Source organism: Mustelus asterias, chromosome 8 (assembly GCF_964213995.1).
Source record: "Mustelus asterias chromosome 8, sMusAst1.hap1.1, whole genome shotgun sequence".
Lineage (NCBI taxonomy): Eukaryota > Metazoa > Chordata > Chondrichthyes > Carcharhiniformes > Triakidae > Mustelus > Mustelus asterias.
In genome coordinates, this window is record NC_135808.1 from 94,202,943 (window position 1) to 94,221,309 (window position 18,367).

The 18,367-nt window shown below is 40.4% G+C and overlaps 1 protein-coding gene across 1 annotated transcript in view; it reads right to left on the bottom strand.

Moving 5' to 3' along the window:
* The window catches only part of tm2d1 (TM2 domain containing 1), an 87,140-nt gene that overhangs the window by 53,994 nt on the left and 14,779 nt on the right, over positions 1-18,367 (bottom strand). The window contains exon 4 of the mRNA XM_078218534.1: positions 12,806-12,897. Coding sequence (XP_078074660.1) covers positions 12,806-12,897 — 92 coding nt within the window. The remainder of the gene's footprint in view (positions 1-12,805; positions 12,898-18,367) is intronic.

Consider the following 18,367-nt stretch of genomic DNA (forward strand, 5'->3'; position numbering starts at 1 on the left):
TCTGGACACCTAAAAACTTGAAGCTTTTGACCTTTTCTACTTCGTCCCCGTTGATGTAGACAGGGGCATGTTCTCCTCTACACTTCCTGAAGTTGATGACAATCTCCTTCGTTTGGTTGACATTGAGGGAGATTATTGTTGCCGCACCAGTTCACCAGATTCTCTATCTCATTCCTGTACTCTGTCTTGTCATTGTTTGAGATTTGACCCACTATGGTGGTGTCGTCAGCAAACTTGAAAATTGAGTTGGAGGGGAATTTGGCCACACAGTCATAGGTGTATAAGGAGTATAGCAGGGGGCTGAGAACACAGCCTTGTGGGGCACCGGTCTTGAGGATGATCGTGGAGGTGTTGTTGTTGTCTATCCTTACTGATTGTGGTCTGTGGGTTAGGAAGTTCAGGATCCAGTCACAGAGGGAGGAGCTGAGGCCCAGGCCACAGAGTTTGGAGATGAGTTTCGTAGGAATAATGGTGTTGAAGGCTAACCTGTAGCCAATAAATAGGAGTCTGACATAGTTGTCTTTGTTATCTAGGTGTTCCAGGGTTGAGTGCAGGGCCAGGGAGAGGGCATCTGCTGTGTACCTGTTGCAGCAATAGGCAAATTGTAGTGGATCCAGGCAGTCCAGGAGGCTAGAACTGGTTCGTGCCATGACTAGGCCTTTCGAAGTACTTCATAGTGATGGATGTCAGAGCCACCGCACGATAGTCATTTAGGCATGCTGCTAGGCTTTTCTTTGGTACCGGGATGATGGTCGTCTTCTTGAAGCAGATAGGAACCTCAGATTGTTGTAAAGAGAGGTTGAAGATGTCTGCGAATACCCTCACCAGCTGATTCGCGCAGGATCTGAGTGCTCGTCCGGGTACCCTATCCGGGCCAGTCGCTTTCCGTGGGTTGACCTTCGAGAAAGCTGCTCTGACATCTGCAACGGTGACCCCAGATGCAGGTTCAACCAGGGCTTCCAGGGTGGAGGGCATGTTTTCCCTGACCTCTTGCTCAAAAGAATGCATTGAGCTCCTCAGGGAGCGGTGTGTTGGAGCCGGTGATTTTACATGCCTTCATCTTATAAGCCAGCGATTTTACATGCCTTCATCTTGTAAAGTCTCTCAATAGGTGGTTAAGGGTGGAAAAGGCAGAAGATGTCCCAGATGGAAATTCAGGATAGGGTAATTGACAAACAATATCTTGAACATGACGAGAATGACACATCTGGATGAGCCATTCGCAGGTGAAGATACCAGATGTGTATCAGAACAAGGTACAACTTGGTTACAAGGCCATGCAGCTGCCAGGGGGGCTTGGACAGTGCAGGTGGTGGAAAAGTTTTGTACACTGAAAATAAATGGATGGAACAACAACATTGATTTAATCCTGAATGGAAACTGGCACGGTGGCACAGTGGTTAGCACTGCTGCCTCACAACGCCAGGGACCTGGGTTCAATTCCCGGTTTGGGTCACTGTCTTTGCGGAGTCTGCAGGTTCTCCCTGTGTCTGCGTAGGTTTCCTCCGGGTGCTCCAGTTTCCTCCCACAGTTCAAAAGACATGCTGGTTAGGTGCATCAGCCATGCTAAATTCTCCTTCAGTGTACCCGAATAAACGCCGGAGTATGGCGGAGGGGATTTTCACAGCAACTTCATTGCAATGTTAATGTAAGCCTACTTGTGACACTAATAAATAAACTTTCAGTGATACGAGTGTTGTTGTGAAATGAAAATAGAGACTGCAGGTAGCTTCTCGGTGCACCTTAAGCTGCAATCATTTTGGCTCGATGATCAAATTTCCTCTAAGTGTGGAAAAAGCATCACTTTTTTGACAACAGTGAAACTGCTGCATCCTTCTCTTAGCTACTGTTGTACTTGAATTTTGACAACACTGATGTGTGCTCCCAAACCTCCCCATTAGTGTGTGGTCAATTTAAAAATCACCAGCAGTAGACAGTCATGGATTTAAACAAGGGGCAATATTTAAGTTCATGCACTCACCCCAGTAAAATCTATTACTGTATCAATCACACAACACGGACCCAAGATACAATTAATGATGGTAATGCACTTCAACAAATATTATCAAACAGAATAGACAGCAGTTCATGTGCCTTAGAGAACCAAATGAAGAAAGGAACTTTCCCCACTCTGGAACTGATATTCAGGTATATTCAGATGTCTGGGGTCAGGCTGTGTGTAGACAGCCCTGATGGCTGGTGCAACCAGGGTTCCAGGTTGTTACTGACCAACTTAGTGCTGCTTGAAACAAGCCCCAAGAGATTTTTAAAAGGCTTTAAACTTGACAGGTCCTTAGCAGCAAGATGACACAGCCTTTTTATGCAGCTGTATTGCTGTTACTGGTGTTCTGCAGGTTGCCCAGACTCTCAGTTTTTAGGTAAAAGAATTTCAAAAGCAGAGGGCAGTTTTGATCATCACAGACTCAGGAGACAGGGTAGGCCATTTAGGACTGAGATGAGGAGACATTTACTCACTCAAGATGGTGGTGTACTTGTGCAATTCTCTACAACAGAAGGCTGTGGAGGCCAAGTCACTGGTTATATTTAAGAAGGAACTAGGTATATTTCCAGACTCAAAAGGTGTCAAGGGTATGGGGAGAATGTGGGAGTATGGCATTGAGATAAAGGATCAGCCCTGATATTGAATGGCAGAGCAGGCTTGCTCCTGCTCCGATTTTCTATGTTTCTATGACTGGCAAATGGCGGACTGTTATAATGAACAAGAAGTTTCAGTCACATGGTCATAAGCAACTAATATACAACAGAAGATAGATAGTGGTCTTTTACACTTCATTATGGAACTCAGTCTCAATAGTCCTTCTTTGTTACAAGGCAGACCTAGAATCAGAGTCTAGAAGTTTACTGTCCCCGTGTTTTGAATCAATCTTGACAGGTGTGAAATTCCACAGAAGAGTGCTGTTTACGCACGCCCGTTCAAGGGAGACGCCTGCTCATTATAATCCATTTGGAAGTTTCCAGAAAGTTTGCTGGGCTGTTCAAGTTGCAAAATAAGAAGTCTCACAACACCAGGTTTATTTGGCAGCACTAGCTTTCAGAGTCTCAAGCTCCTTCCTCAGGTGAGTGAGCACTTGTGTTCACAAATAGGGCATATAAAGACACAAACTCAATTTACAAGATAATGGCTGGAATGCGAGTCTTTACAGGTAATCAAGTCTTAAAGTTACAGACAATGTGAGTGGGGAGAGGGTTAAGCACAGGTTAAAGAGGTGCGTATTGTCTCCAGCCAGGACAGTTAGTGAGATTTTGCAAGCCCAGGCAAGTCGTGGGGGTTACAGATAGTGTGACATGAACCCAAGGTCCCAGTTATGGCTGTCCTCATGTGCGCGGAACATGGCTATTAGTTTCTGCTCAGCGATTCTGCTGAAACTGAAATTCTCAGAAACTGAGCAGAATTAACGCTGAGCAGAAACTGATAGCCAAGTTCCGCACACGAGGACGGCCTCAACCGGGATCTTGGGTTCATGTCACACTATCTGTAACCCCCACGACTTGCCTGGGCTTGCAAAATCTCACTAACCGTCCTGGCTGGAGACAATACACATCTCTTTAACCTGTGCTTGGCCCTCTCTCCACTCACATTGTCTGTACCTTTAAGACTCCTTTACCTGTAAAGACTCGCATTCCAACCATTATCTTGTAAATTGAGTTTGTGTCTTTATATGCCCTGTTTGTGAACACAAGTCCTCACTCACCTGAGGAAGGAGCTTGAGACACCGAAAGCTAGTGCTGCCAAATAAACCTGTTGGACTTTAACCTGGTGTTGTGAGACTTCTTACTGTGCTTACCCCAGTTCAACGCCAGCATCTCCACATCAAGTTGCAAACGTCAGGTGACCCTTTGGCAGTCACCTTACAGTTCAGCAGGGTCTAATTTAAATGGAATAGAGTTTAAAAAAAATAATTCATGCCTACACCAGGACAACACTACCTTCTCAAGCAGTTCCTTAGGATCGAGGATGACTTACTTCCAATTCAGTTTAATAGGTTCTGAAATTAATAAATCAAATGCGTGATCTGTGGAGCCTGCCACTTGTGGGACAGATGGTGCTTGAAGGGACAGGTAGATGAGTTCTTTGGAGGTTTGTATGCTCTCTCCAACACTATCATCCTTTGGTTGGTCACAAGCCAGAAAATTCCATAATTTGGTAGGTATGTTTGATCTCTTGAGGGATGCTTTCAGAACGCTCATAAAACCTTTCCACTGTTCTCCTGGGAGGTCCCTACTGCACCCAAATTCTGACTAGAGTGCTTGTTTCAGGTGACATGTCTTGCCAAATGGAGCTGGTTTTGTGTAATTAACATCTTAATGCTGGCTGAGCATGTTGGGTTGGGAGAGGATGCTGCTTTCTTACCACCGAATATGGAGGACCTGCAAAGGGACCACTGCTGGTATTACTTCAGTGGTTAGAGGTGCCTACTGTAGGTTGTCCAAGTCTTTGAAGCACAGGGATATTTGCTGTCCAGTAAACCATGAGCTTAGCCTTGGCATTGAAATCCTGGTCTTCAGTCAGCTGAAAACTAATTGCCAAATTGGAGGCAATGATGAATCCTGCCATCTATAACTGCCTTGATTGAACCGAGACTCCAAAAAATATGGCTCCCATTTTCCAGACACTCTCTTAATTAATAGCTGCAACGCTCATTGTGGCATAAAGATTCCAACAGAGAACTGAACCTGCATACCAACTACGTTTTCATTTTTGGGACTGGAATACAAATCTAGCCTTCCTAATTTTGGAAGGAAAACCTGTTTTGCCACTGGATAGAAGGGTCTAATGCGAATTAAGTTAGATTTTAATATGGTTACTGAGAAATGGCTTTTCTATTGCTGAAAATTTAATCTTTAGATCTGAAAATAGTTAAACTTTGGACAGCATGCTGAAAATGGGAATATGTCTCAGAATCTTTTTTATAAATCAACTATTTGGCCTTTGAAATTATGCCATGGGTCACAAGCAAAAGAACATTTAATGCAGTTATCGGAAATTCCTTTGAATGGATTAATGCCCCAACTAAATAGCAAGGGAGAAATTTCAGATGAACTCGTTTGTGTGTTACTGCCTCTTGCAGCTTTAGGTAAAGACTGTTGTGGGCAACACCGTGGCTGTCTTCATTGTTAATATTGGTAGCTCAGATTGTGCTTAAACAATCACTAAAGCAGAGTTCAACTTAGACTGAATGAGTACCTTTACTCCACCGTAATGTGAATTCATACTAGTCTGATTTGGTATATAATTCTGGATAATTTACATAACCTAGTGTCTTTGTTGTAAAACTGTGCATAAAAGGTAAATGACCTCCATGTTAATTGTCAGTTGGAAATAATATTGTCATGGTATCTTACAGGAAGATCTAGACTTTAAGAGCATCAATATTCCTTTTTAAAACCTGGACAAGGATTGAAAATCAATTTGTGTAGATAAAGAACAATAGAATAAATTAGAATAGCAGGGTACAAAATTGGTAAAACATTCTATGGAGGGATTTCATGTGGCCAAAATGTGGCACAGAGTCAAAATGGCTGGAGCTCAAAGTTAAAACAGAGCTTGCTACATGCATAGGGTTTACTACAAATTTCCAAATTTAGGGAAGGAAAGGCCAGAGGAAATCTGCAGTCAGTTGAGAGAAATCAATAGCAATTTAAAAAAACTATTGTTCTGGAAGATTCTTATTATCCACACTTCATAGGAACACAGCAGCAAGGGCAGATCAATCATCCCCTTGGGCCTTTGTGAATTTTTCGCCCTTTAATTAGATCTAAAATCTATTAATCCAGGTTTTTTGTGTGAAAAAGCACTTCCTGATTTCATTTCTAAAACGGTTTAGCTGCAATTATTGTGCCCTCTTGTTTTGGATTCCCCCAACAGGAAATAATTTCTCTGCATCTACCCAGCCTAATCCCTTTATCATTTTAGAAACCACAATTAGATCATTTTCAACCTTCTAAATTCAAAGATTACAAATTAAGCTTATGTATACAGTCCTAATTTAACCCTTTCAGTCCTTATGCAATTCTGGTGAATTTGCACTATGCCTCTTCCAAAGTCAAGTTATCATCCGAGATTTGATCTTCAAAACAGAACGAAGTACTCCATTTGGGACCTGACTTTGTACAATTGAAGCATAACTTCCTCACCTGAATTTCAAGCATCTTGAGACAAAGGCCAGCAGTCCATTAGCTCTCTTGTCTACTTATTTTACCCATGAACTAGCTTTTTGTGACATGTGTACCAGGACACTCAAATTCCATTATTTATTCATAGTTTCTAGTCTCTCACCATTAAGTAAATAAAAACAGAAAATGCTAGAAACACTCAACGGGTCAGGGAGATCTTGTGGTGCAGTGGATAGCGCCACTGGCTCTGAGCTAGAAGCTCAGAGTTAGAGTCCCACCCTACGACATGATAGCCAAGGAAGGTGGATTCATAATGTGGTCAACAGGTTGATTATTAACTTGCAAAATCCTTTCAACAAGCCAGTGGCAGGTGCGAAGAGGAGAGCGTCCTCGTCAGCTATGCTTGATGTGGAGTGGCACCCCACAAGCTATAGTAAAGTAAGTAAAGTTGCCAAATTCCCAGATGATCATAGGCTGCTGTCTCTTTGAGGGGGAGAGCTGACTGGTGGTGATTTAACCTGAGGATCACCACACTTTGGGCGAGGGGCAAGGTTGAGAAGGCAGGCCTTCATGAAGCTATAAGCCTCTGGCAACAAGCTAGCGATCTTTTCCAGGAAAAACCTCACTATGGAAACGGACAGAAATCTGTCCTGGATTAGGTGCAGGAAGAGAAATAACAACAATTCAGCAGTTTTGGCATTATCTATAGTCATGACCTTTCATCCAAACATCAGAACATTGGTTCTGACCTGAAATGTTAACACTGTTTCACTCTCCACAGATGCTACTGTGTACTTCCAGGATTTTCTGTTTTGATTTTAGATTTCAGTATTTTGATTTTGAAGTAAATATTCTGATTTGCACTTTTCAGATTCAAAGGCAATTACCTCAAGTCGCTTTACTTTGAACTCCCATCTGTCATGATTTTGTCCAATCGCTTAATTTATCTATGTTTCTTTGTGACTGCCTGCCTCCAATCACAGAACTTATTGTGCCTCCAAACCTAATCTCATCTGCACGCTTGGATTTAAAACTGTCTTTAACCAAGGCATTACATTTATGGTGAAAAGCTGAGGCCTCTGAATAATTGCTGGGGAACGCTATTTATCACATAGAACCAAACAACAAGCCCTTTATCCCTACTTAATTAGCATCTCCCAGTTGTTTAGTTGCTCATCACAAGGGTATCTCCAATTCTGCAAAACTTCATTTTTCCTAAAAAATCTTTGTGCAGAATTTGATTGAATGTTTTCTGGAAGTCCATAGACAGCATCCAAAAGCAGAATACTATGGATGGTGGAAAACTTCAATAAATACAGCATAATGCTGATCAGTATTTCTAGCATTTGCTGTTTGTTTTTCTATGACTCTACTATTCGCCAAGCTAATGACTTCCTCCTAAGAAATCAACTACATTATAATTAGGCATGTGTGGTAATTCATCCGAACGCCAGTTTCCCATCACCGTACACCCTTTGTGTACCAAACAGAAGAGCTGTGCCTGCAGCTTACAGTGAGTCAGTCTGCACCTCGGGACCTAGATCCAGGTTGAGCAGACCGCTTCTCACTGGGTGAGCCTCAAGTGTGTCGGTCAGCTTACAACAGTGGAGATGTTGTTAAATTTGTTTACAATTAATGAAACAGATTGGGTAGATAAGAACCTTGGGAAGAGTGACCTCAATAATATCAGGCTTAAGAGAAAATTCTCACAAAGCCAACCGTGGCAGATTAGATTTGTACACATTAAAGATGATGAAGAACGAGCTACCTGAGGGTAAATGTAATGAGAAGCTCTTGATGATGGATATTGAAGTTCCCTGCCCAGAGCACTGTGCCCAGTGCTTCCTGCAAGTGGGTTTTGACATGGAGGAGTATTGACTCATTAGCTGAAGGAGGGTGGTAGATGATAATCAGCAAGAAGTTACCTTGCCTATGTCTGACCAGACGTTCAGGCTTCATGGAGTTTGGAATCAATGCTGAAGACTCCCAGTCACCTCCTCCTCACTGTATACCACTGATGGTCTGCTGACGGGACAGGACTCACCCAGCAATGGTGATAAATTATTCTGGAAACGTGCATGCAAGGTATAAGTGAATCTGTCAATTGCTTGACTCGTCTGTGGGATATCCCTCCCAATTTTAGCATAAATCCCCATCTCTGTAAGAGGTCTTTGCAGGATCAAATGGGCAAAGTGTAACTTTTTATGTCTGCTGCCCAAGTCAATGTCAGGTGATTCGTCAAGTTGCTTATTGTAGTAGATAAAACAATACTTAAACATATATTTATCTTTGAGTAATTAGTGTCCCTACTGAACCTTGCGTAAAATACCGCTGTCTATCTCATTTATAGTAGGAAGTCTCACAACACCAGATTAAAGTCCAACACTTGATGTTTGTGTCGATATGTGCGATCTTCTTGGAGATCCTTTCCACTTTGAGCCGGCGGTTTGCGGTGTCGATGGTAGCCATGATGTGGAGATGTCGGCGTTGGACTGGGGTGGGCACAGTAAGACGTCTCACAACACCAGATTAAAGTCCAACACTGTTGATGTTGTGAGACTTCTTACTGGGCATCCCATTTATATGTCACTTGAACCGAGAGATGATGTGGTTGACCACTCTGTGAGCCTTAGTACAGGGATAACTTTTGAGAAACTCTTGTGTATTTTATGTAGAAGGCAGAGTTGCAGTGCCCTCTCCCTACCTGAATGCAGAAGTAGTTACTTTGAATTGCTCGATGCCACTAAAATGACATGTCAGAACTCTTAAAATGAGATGGATTCTCATTTTCAAATTTTGCTGATGGAGAAGTAAATGTGCCTACAAGATATAGTTTGTATATAAATATTGTACAGTGGCAAGATATATATCACTCAGCAGCAAGAATTCAATGATCCCAAAATACGATTTTCAGAAAATGTGTTCAAACAGAAGCAATGGTATTTTTAATAGCTACAACCACCATTCTGTACAAGCAGAGATAAATAAAATGTCAATACCTACTGGAAATCTTATTGCAGGCATATCATATTTGCAAAAAAAGTTCCACACTATGTTAAAGGCAATTTAAACATTTTAAATAACCATTTACAGCTATCTAAAAGATCCAATGATACTATTTGTAGAAGAGCACAGGAATTATCTTTCATGTCTTGGCTAATATTTATCTGTCAATCAACATTACAAAGAAAGGATTATCTGGTTATTTCCATGTTGCTGTTTCTGGAAGTTCGCTGTGCACAATTTAGCTGCTTTATTTCCACAGCAGTGTCTCCTGTTAAAATTATGAGGTTTGGTACTGAATCTTTAAACTTATGGTAAATTAAGGGAAGGGGGGGTTCATGTGACTTGTTTCAAAGCCTGCCTGACAACAAGGTTTGATTGTTAACGATCAAAGGAAAGCTTAGATATTAACTTGAGAAGCAGGTGCAATGTATTTATACTTAGAGGTAAGATATTTACATTCGGAGACAATTGCAGCAGTCTCTGAGCTTTCAATGAATAGAGTCTGAGTCCTCCTAAGTCCCAGAAAGGTGTACTCGATATTGGGTTGCAAACAGTTGTGATGAAAAGGAGTTGGGCTAAAGATAGCTAATCAGCATCTTCACCTGGATGCAGGGTGTTTCAAATTCCCATGGGGAAGAGGAAGCCATTTTGAGGTCAGGTTGTGGGCTTCCATACAAATCAATGAATAAGACAGACAGCAGAAGTTTTGTGAGTTAGCAGAGAGAAAAGGGAAACACTTTATTTTAAATTAATACTGCATAAACTGAAATGTTTCTAGAAAAATACAGAGTTAGCATAAAGTGTTTGGACAAAGGAATCTTCTAACATTTGATAAGCTACAAGACATCATAGTCTGTAAAGGTCTGGCTCAAGAACAGAGCTCACTGTCACACTCTGATCAAGATTAGTAAGGAAGCCACTGGCCTGCATAAACTGTCCTTGTGAACTGCTTGTTGTCATTAATACATGTAATGAAAGACCAATTAAATTAATCCAACAACAGCTAGAACCAATAAATAAGCTAATGGTGGCCTGAATTAACATGGCATTAAAAAGGATAAAAATGAGGTCCGACAAAGAGTTTATTGCTAGTCAAACAGCAGAAGCTGTTTGACTAGCAATAGATAAAGCCAAGAGATCCCACAACCAACGGATCAGATCTAAGCTCTGTCGTCCTGCCACATCTAGCTATGGATGTTGTTGGGCAATTAAACAACTGGCAGGAGGAGGCAGGTCCACAAATATAATCAACTATGGGGAAGCCAAGTATAACACTGCAAAAGAGAAGGCTGATACATTTGCAACCATCTCCAGACAGATATCTTCAACCATTTTGGCCTCCTCCTCAAGTTCCCCGCATCACAGAAACCAGTCTTCAATTAACTTAATTCACTCCAACATGATATCAAGAGACAGCTAGCTCAAGGGATTGGATTCTGCAAAGTCTATGAGCACTGACAACATTCTAGCAGTAATATTCAAGACTTGCACTCCAAAACTAGCCACACCCTTAGCCAAGCTGTTATAGTATATTTATAAATTGCCATTTAGTCAGCAATGTTGAAAATTGTCCACCTACGTCCTGTCCACAAAAAGCAGGGCAAATCTACCTCAGCCAATTACTGCCCCATTAATATACTTTTGATCATCAGGAAAGTGATGGAAGACGTTGTTGACAATACTATCAAGTGGCACTTACTCAGAACTAACCTGCTCACTGACACTCAGTTTGGATTCCACCAGGGCCACTCAGCTCCAGACTTCACTATAGTCTTGGCTCAAACGTGGACAAAGGCATTGAACTCCAGGGGTGAGGTGAGAGTGACTGTCCTTGACATCAAGACAGCATTTATCCAACCGAGTGTGGCAACAAGGAGCTCAAGGAGTCAATGGGAATCAAGGGGAAAACTCTCCATTGTTTAAGTCATATCTCGGATAAAAGAAGATGGTTGTGGTTGTTGGAGGTCAATTCTCTCAGTTTCAGGACATCGCTGCACAAATTCCTTAAGGTAGTGTCCGAGGCCCAATCGTATTCAGCTGCTTCATCAATGACCTTCCCTCCATTGTAAGGTTAGAAGTGGGGGTGTTTGCTGGTGATTGCACATTGCTCAGCATCATTCGTGACTTCTCAGATGCTGAAGCAGCCTTTTTCTTACGCAGCAAAACCTGGACAACATTCAGGCCCCAGGCTGATAACATTCACTGCACCCAAGGGCCAGGCAATGACCATCTCCAATAAGAGGTAATCTAACTATCTTCCCATGATATTCAATGGCGTTACCATAACTAAATTCCACAGTATCAAGATCCTGAGGGCTACTGTTGACATGAAACTGAACCAGACTAACCACATGAATACAGTGGCTGCAAGAGTAGGTCAGAAGCTGGGAAATTAGGGATGGGCAATAAATGCTGGTCTAGCCACTGGTGCCCGCATTCCATGAACGAATAAATAAAGGCACAGCTTGCTACTAATTGGGCATCAAGAGTTACCACATATTAAGGGACAGGTAAGAATTGCATTGGGGAGCCAGGTTCCCTTTGCTGATAATAGCCACAGTTTACCAGATCTCTCAGTAACTTATCTCGAGACTTCTGGGTTGCTTGCCACAATCATAACTACTAGGCGGGCATACTCTTTTAGGATATGTTCAGACTACTTATCCATATCACATAACATTTATTTTAATCACAAAACCATGTATAAATATTTTTTAGGCATTTTAAGTATTTGAATTATCTGCTCAGAAAATAATCCATCCATTAAAAGTTGTCATCAAGTAAACAAGACAAAATAAAAAATGATATGTCTGCTATTCTGTTTGCTTAGCCGATTTGCCTGGCTGATTGTATGAAGTTTGCAAATGCTGATTTGAATCAGCCATTACTTTGCAACCATCAACTTACTGAAACTTACTGAAAGAACGGCTCTCAGAAACCAAACACCAAACCTACTTTTGCAGTACTGATCATTTCTCAGTGTCTCCACTTTCAACACAATTGCACATTTAATCTTTTCAGTCAATATAAAGATCTTTCTACATTTGCTTTAGGATTTAGATTTATTATTATAAATGCGCATTCAATTCTAATTCTCCAAAACATAGCTATGATCACCACATTAACAACAATACCAATTAATATCCTTTTACAGTATTTACACAAAATGAAAATCTAAACAGGTTGCTAAATTTTCATTTTAAGTCTTGCTTATTAGCTTGAACAGTAGGAAGTTCTAAAATGAATCGAAATTCACTCCCTGTGATGGAGTCTCGTGGTTACAAGCCTGTGCTGCAGTATTCAGTAGCAATGTAACTACGAATCATTTTGTTTCCTGGATGTTTCATCTTGGAATATATTTCATAATGATACGATGTCATGGAAACACTCATGATATATTCTAATACAAACTATACACGTTTCATTATTTATTTTCTCCATTGCTCAAGTAGACTACCCAAAATTAAAGTTCCAAACTCAACTGGATTAGATAGTGTCATAATAATAATAAATCCTGAAATTCTTATCTTTTGATCAGCTTCCATATGGTCTACACAGAAAAAGCTAATCAACTGTCATTCTGTTCATGTGCCAAATGTTTTGCAAATGCATTCAATTCCTGGATGTCCTTGCGCCCTTGTGAAAACATTTGAATTATACTTGCCCAGTGCAGGATATCCCAAGTAGAATCTGTCTGCTCCGAGCCATCCAAGGAATAAGGAAAGGGCCACCGCCACTTTATAGGAGTAACCAGTTCTTTAAAAAAAAAAGAAAAATAAATTGTTAAAATTAAAATCTTACATCTGCAGAGGCTGTACCCACAGGTTAAGTAGAATAGACTTAGAAACATTTTGTGAGATTTACTAAGTTTACCTAAGGGTATGTCCTAGTTAAAAGAAAACTAGCAATGTGGCAAAGTTATACAGCACAGAAGATTGTTAGTATGCAATACTAGGGATTGGTGGATATTGATTTGCACCCAGTGTCCCACCTTACTAAATCATTAAACTCAGCTCCACTGTTGTTACTGGTCATGGATGCCAAGCATGAATTAAAGGAATTTCATTGTAGCTGAAATATAAAAAAGTATTTTTATTTCCAATACATTATCAGAATTTTTAAACCTCTGAATCATGGCTTAACGGCAGTCAAAATAATGGGGAAAGCCCCCTTATCTCGGTTTGGGAATTCCTGCTATAAGGAATATTAGATCTAATGGGAGAATAGACTTTGTTAGAATGTCTTTGAAAACAGATTTTGTAAACTGGGATGCTTTTCATGCGAATTGAACATCGATGGATTATATATATTTTGAAAGTCTTGAATTAAAAAGGCAACTCTTGCTCCATTTATAATGTGCAATTTTGGCATTTTTTTCATCCTCGTCACTAAGTCATACGATATGTATCATTGCATTGCAGAGGGGATGGTTTGTCATACTTTTATGAAGAGTAGAATCAATAGCACTGAAATAATCTTCTATATTATTACAGAACATTGGAACATAATTTTATTGGTTGTATATTTTGAATTATCTTCATGCAATTTCAAAACATTTTGCACATTTTATCTAGGAATTAGAGTCATAGAGTTTTAAAGAAGAGAAAGTCCTTTCGGTCCATTGTGTCTACGCTGGCCATCAAACACTCATCTATTCTAATCCCATTTTCCAGCACTTGGTCTGTAGCGCTGTACGTTATAGAGGTTCAAGTGCTAAATGCTTTTTAAATGTTGTGGGTGTTCCCACCTCTACTACCCTTTCAGGCAGTGAGTTCCACCACCCTCTGGATGAAAAGGTTTTTCCTCAAATCCCCTCTAAATTTCATGTCCTTTCCTTAAATCTATGCCCCCTGGTTATTGACCCTCTAAGGGGAAAAGTTTCTCCCTATCTACATCCTTCATAATTTTGTACACCTCAAAGAGGTTCCCGTCAGTTTAGAACCATAGAACCAAAGAATTCATACCATGCAGAAGGAGGCCATTCAGCCCATTGAGTGTGCACTGACTCTCCAAAAGAGCATCTTACCGAGGCCCACCATTCCCATCCTATCCCCATAATCCTATGCATTTACTACGGCTAATCCACCTAACCCTTGCATCTTCGACCTTCTCTGCTCTAAGGAAAACAACCGTCGCCTAACTAGCCTATCTTCACAGCTGACACGCTCCAGCCCAAGCAACATCCCGGTGAATCTCCTCTGCAACTTTTTTAGTGCAATCACGTTCATCCTACAGTGTGGTGACCAGAATTGCACACAGTACTCTAGATTTGGCCTAACGAGCATTTTATACAGCTCCATCATAACCTCCCCATGCTCTTATATTCGATGGCTCGGTTAATAAAGGCAAGTATTCCATATGCCTTCTTAATCACCTTATCTACAAGTCCTACTGCCTTCAGGAATCTTTGGACATGCACCCCAAGGTCCCTCTGTGCTTCTTAACATCCTATCGTTCATTGTGTATTCCTTTGCCTTGTTAAGTTGTCCCAAAATACATCACCTCACATTTTAATGTTGCAAATTCTGTCAATCACAATATTGCTTTTAAGGCCAGTATTTACAGAACTGCATTTCAATTGGAAATGTCAAATTAGATTGTAAATCATCTCGCACATGTTTTTAAAATAACATTTAACCAGTTCTATGGTCAATTAAAACATCCGAATAGTAACATCTTTCTTTCTCCATAGCTTATTTTCCAGGCATGGCAGATTGAAATTTCAATGCACTGTGTCATGAATTGTTTGGACGTGGGACTGGAACTCCACTTCCTCCACAGAGAATTCCTGATTATGACATAACCAAAATACATGAAGCAAAGGCACTTCTGTACAACAAGGTTAAGAAATGTCAGAGAGTCAGTCACCCCAGGTCATAATCATGTACGTCCTGCAATCCAGCCACAGTGCTCTGAGAACACACTTAGGCAGAGCAACTAACATAAATCAGTTAGAAATATAAATTATTCTTTAGAAAATGTCAGAGTAAATGAACATTTCTGACGAGGGGTTAAAATTGTTTGACAGTATTATGAATACGAGTGCTTTTATAAAAGCTTATGACTTATTATGGCGTCTAAACTTATCATTTTTAACTAAATACGCTCTCAACAGACAATTGCGAAGTAATTTTAGTTTCATTTGTGAGGCAGTGTTTTATAATTTGTACATGACTACCAAGACTTCAGTGGCTTTATTTCCTGCAAAGTCACAATCTGCATCAGCAACAGTTTTAATTAATTCATTTTTACTATCTTCAGAGTTGCCTCTCGACATCACTACGCCCAGGTTTTCCATCATGAAGTATATCCAAAATACTGATATCTCAAATTGATATCAAACAGATCACAGGTTGGTTTTCTTTATATCTTCAATCTGAAAGGTTCTCTTCCGGGTGGCACTTTAGAATGTCAATTGCCAGGAAAATTCCGTTCAAGAGGTCTTTTGTTCCCGGTGCCATTAGCTTACTAAATAGCATAATGCACACTGTACCTGCAATTTGTGTTTATTTTATTTAACTACAGTAAGTGTTGTAATGGAAGAATGAAATGTGTTATGTTTGTATGGTATGGATGTATATTATGTATGCACAAATGTATGAATTTAGGTGTACATGAAATATTCACTGTCTGTAAACTAATGACTGTATGATTACATGTTATACTGGAGGAGAACCAAAGACAAATTTATTTTTGCGCGGACAATAAAGTTCTATTCAATTCTATTCCTGAATATACCAACTTCACTGGTGCAGTTTTGTTTCTAAAATGGAAAAGCTGAAAAGACAGCAGAAAACTCAAGAAAAAAATAATTCTGCTTCTGTGGATTAAACTCAATGGTCCAAACTTGATTTTGCTACAGCACTGCAGCACCCAAACACAATGCAATCATTTATGAATAAACTATCTAAAATAAGTTCTCCTTTATCATTTTAAAAGAACTAAGTATAGGAATATAAGAGATGAAATGACAGTAGCATTTTCATATATTATTAAGTCACCTCCCCATGAAAACTTGCAATATTTTCAGTTTCATGATTTTCTAAATTGAGATAATACGAGAAATGAAACAGCCATTAGGATTTTATTTTTCTGATGTGCAACTCAGTGTGGAGAACAGATTCAGTGACACAACAGGGGAAAGGAAAATTAATGGATTTTTAAAAAAAAACTTGTTATTGGGATATGAGCATCACCGGCAAGGCCAGCATTTATTGCCCAACCCTAATTCCCCTTGGGCCACCTCTTGAACCACTGCAGCACATCTGCTGTTGGTGCACTCACGGTGGAAAGGTGTTCCAGGATTTTGACTCAGAGACAAGGAAGGAATGGCAAAATAGTTTCAAATCAGGACTTGGAGGGGAAGTTGGAGGTGATGGTGGCCCCAGGCATCTATTGCTCTTGTTTCTCCAGGTGGTACAAATCATGAGTTTGAAAAGTGCTGTTGTCGAGTTGCTGCAATGCAAGATGATACACATTGATGGTAGTGTATGCCAGTGGTGGATGGAGTCATCCAGACTTGAAAAATTAGCCCCGTTCTCTCTCCACAGATGCTGTCAGACCTGCTGAGATTTTCCAGCATTTTCTGTTTTCGCTTCAAATTTCAGCATCCGCAGTAATTTGCTTTTATCGTAACCTTTAGGATGTTGATGGTGGGGATTCAGCAACAGTAGTGGTGATGACCGTCTAGGGAAGGTGGTTAGATTCTCTCTTGCTGGAGATGGCATTTACCTGACACTTGTGTGGTTGGTCGATTTAAAAACAAAGGCTAATCTTGACCTACCAGAGATTTTTAAAATTAAAGTCATTACAAAGAGAACTTTTCCTCATGAGGAAGAACACAAATTGAGGTTATTAATTTAAGACAGTCACCAAGAAATTCAGAAGAAAATTATTTGCCCAAAGAGTGTTGAGAATGTAGAACTTGCTATTACAGGGAGTAATTAAGGCAAAGAGTATGGATGCATTTAAGGGGTAGCTAAACATTTATGAGGGAGTAGGTGATGGAGGATTACAATTATAGATTTGGATGAGGATATTTGGGAGGAGGCTTGAGTAGAGCATAAACACTGGCATGGAGTGGCTGACAGAATGGCCTGTTTCAGTGCTGTAAATCCTGTATATGCTATTGTTTCTAGGCCGCAGACATGCACCTCCTGAATGCCAATGATAAAATGGCTTTGACAGAGGTCAGAGAACATTTTTCCGCCCCTCCTCTTTGTTCTGGAAGATGTGTGAAACAGAAGCACAAGCCTATCAACCGAGGAAACATTTATCAACTTGGCGGCAGCATCAGTAGCAGATGAAAGTATAGACCAAGCACAGGGACTCATTGGTAATTGCGGATGTACTGAACTAGATGTATAAGAGTATTGTGAACTAATGAAGTATCACAAAGATGGTATTAATAACTGAAGGAAGCTGTATATTTCTGAATTACCTCTCAGGGCACCCTGGGAGAGCATTCCCCGTATACTTGCATTGAATAAACCATTAAACTGCTGCTTGATTCACTTATAGTTGTCTTTAGATACTGAACAACGCAGCACACAAGGAGGCTATTTGACACATCCAGTCTGTGCCCGCACTCTGCAAGAGCTACGAAGCTAGTCCCATTCCCCACAAATAGACTAGAAATTTTGGTCAGTGGAAATATTTGTGCTGACATAAAACATATACAGGTAGTCGGGAGTGTGCAAACATACAAATTAAGAGCAGTACACCATTCGGCATCTTAAGTCTGCTCTGCCTTTCAACAAGATCATGGTTGGTCTGATTGTCCCTCACCTCTACTTTCCTTCTATCCCCGATACCCTTTAATTATCTTGTCTTGTCTATCTAACTGAATCTTAAAAGAGACTTGGCAAAACTTATCCTCATCTCCATCTTAAATGGGAGACCCCTTATTTTTAAACTGTGCCTCCGTAGTTCCAATCGCTCCCACAAGGGGGAATATCCTTTCAGCTTCCATCCTATCAAGTCCCTTCAGAATCTTGTATGTTTCAACAAGATTGCCTCTCATTCTTCTAAACACTAATGAATACAGTAAAGTCCTGCCATTTGTGATTTCTTTCACAAATTTATGTACCCATGCAAAATCCTTGTACATAGGAAGATCACCCATTTCAGCTGCAAATCTTCACCTATCCACAGATTTAAATATTAAAAGTTTGTACCTGTACTATGCTAGACCTGAAATAAAGAAAAAGCATTTATATAATAGAAA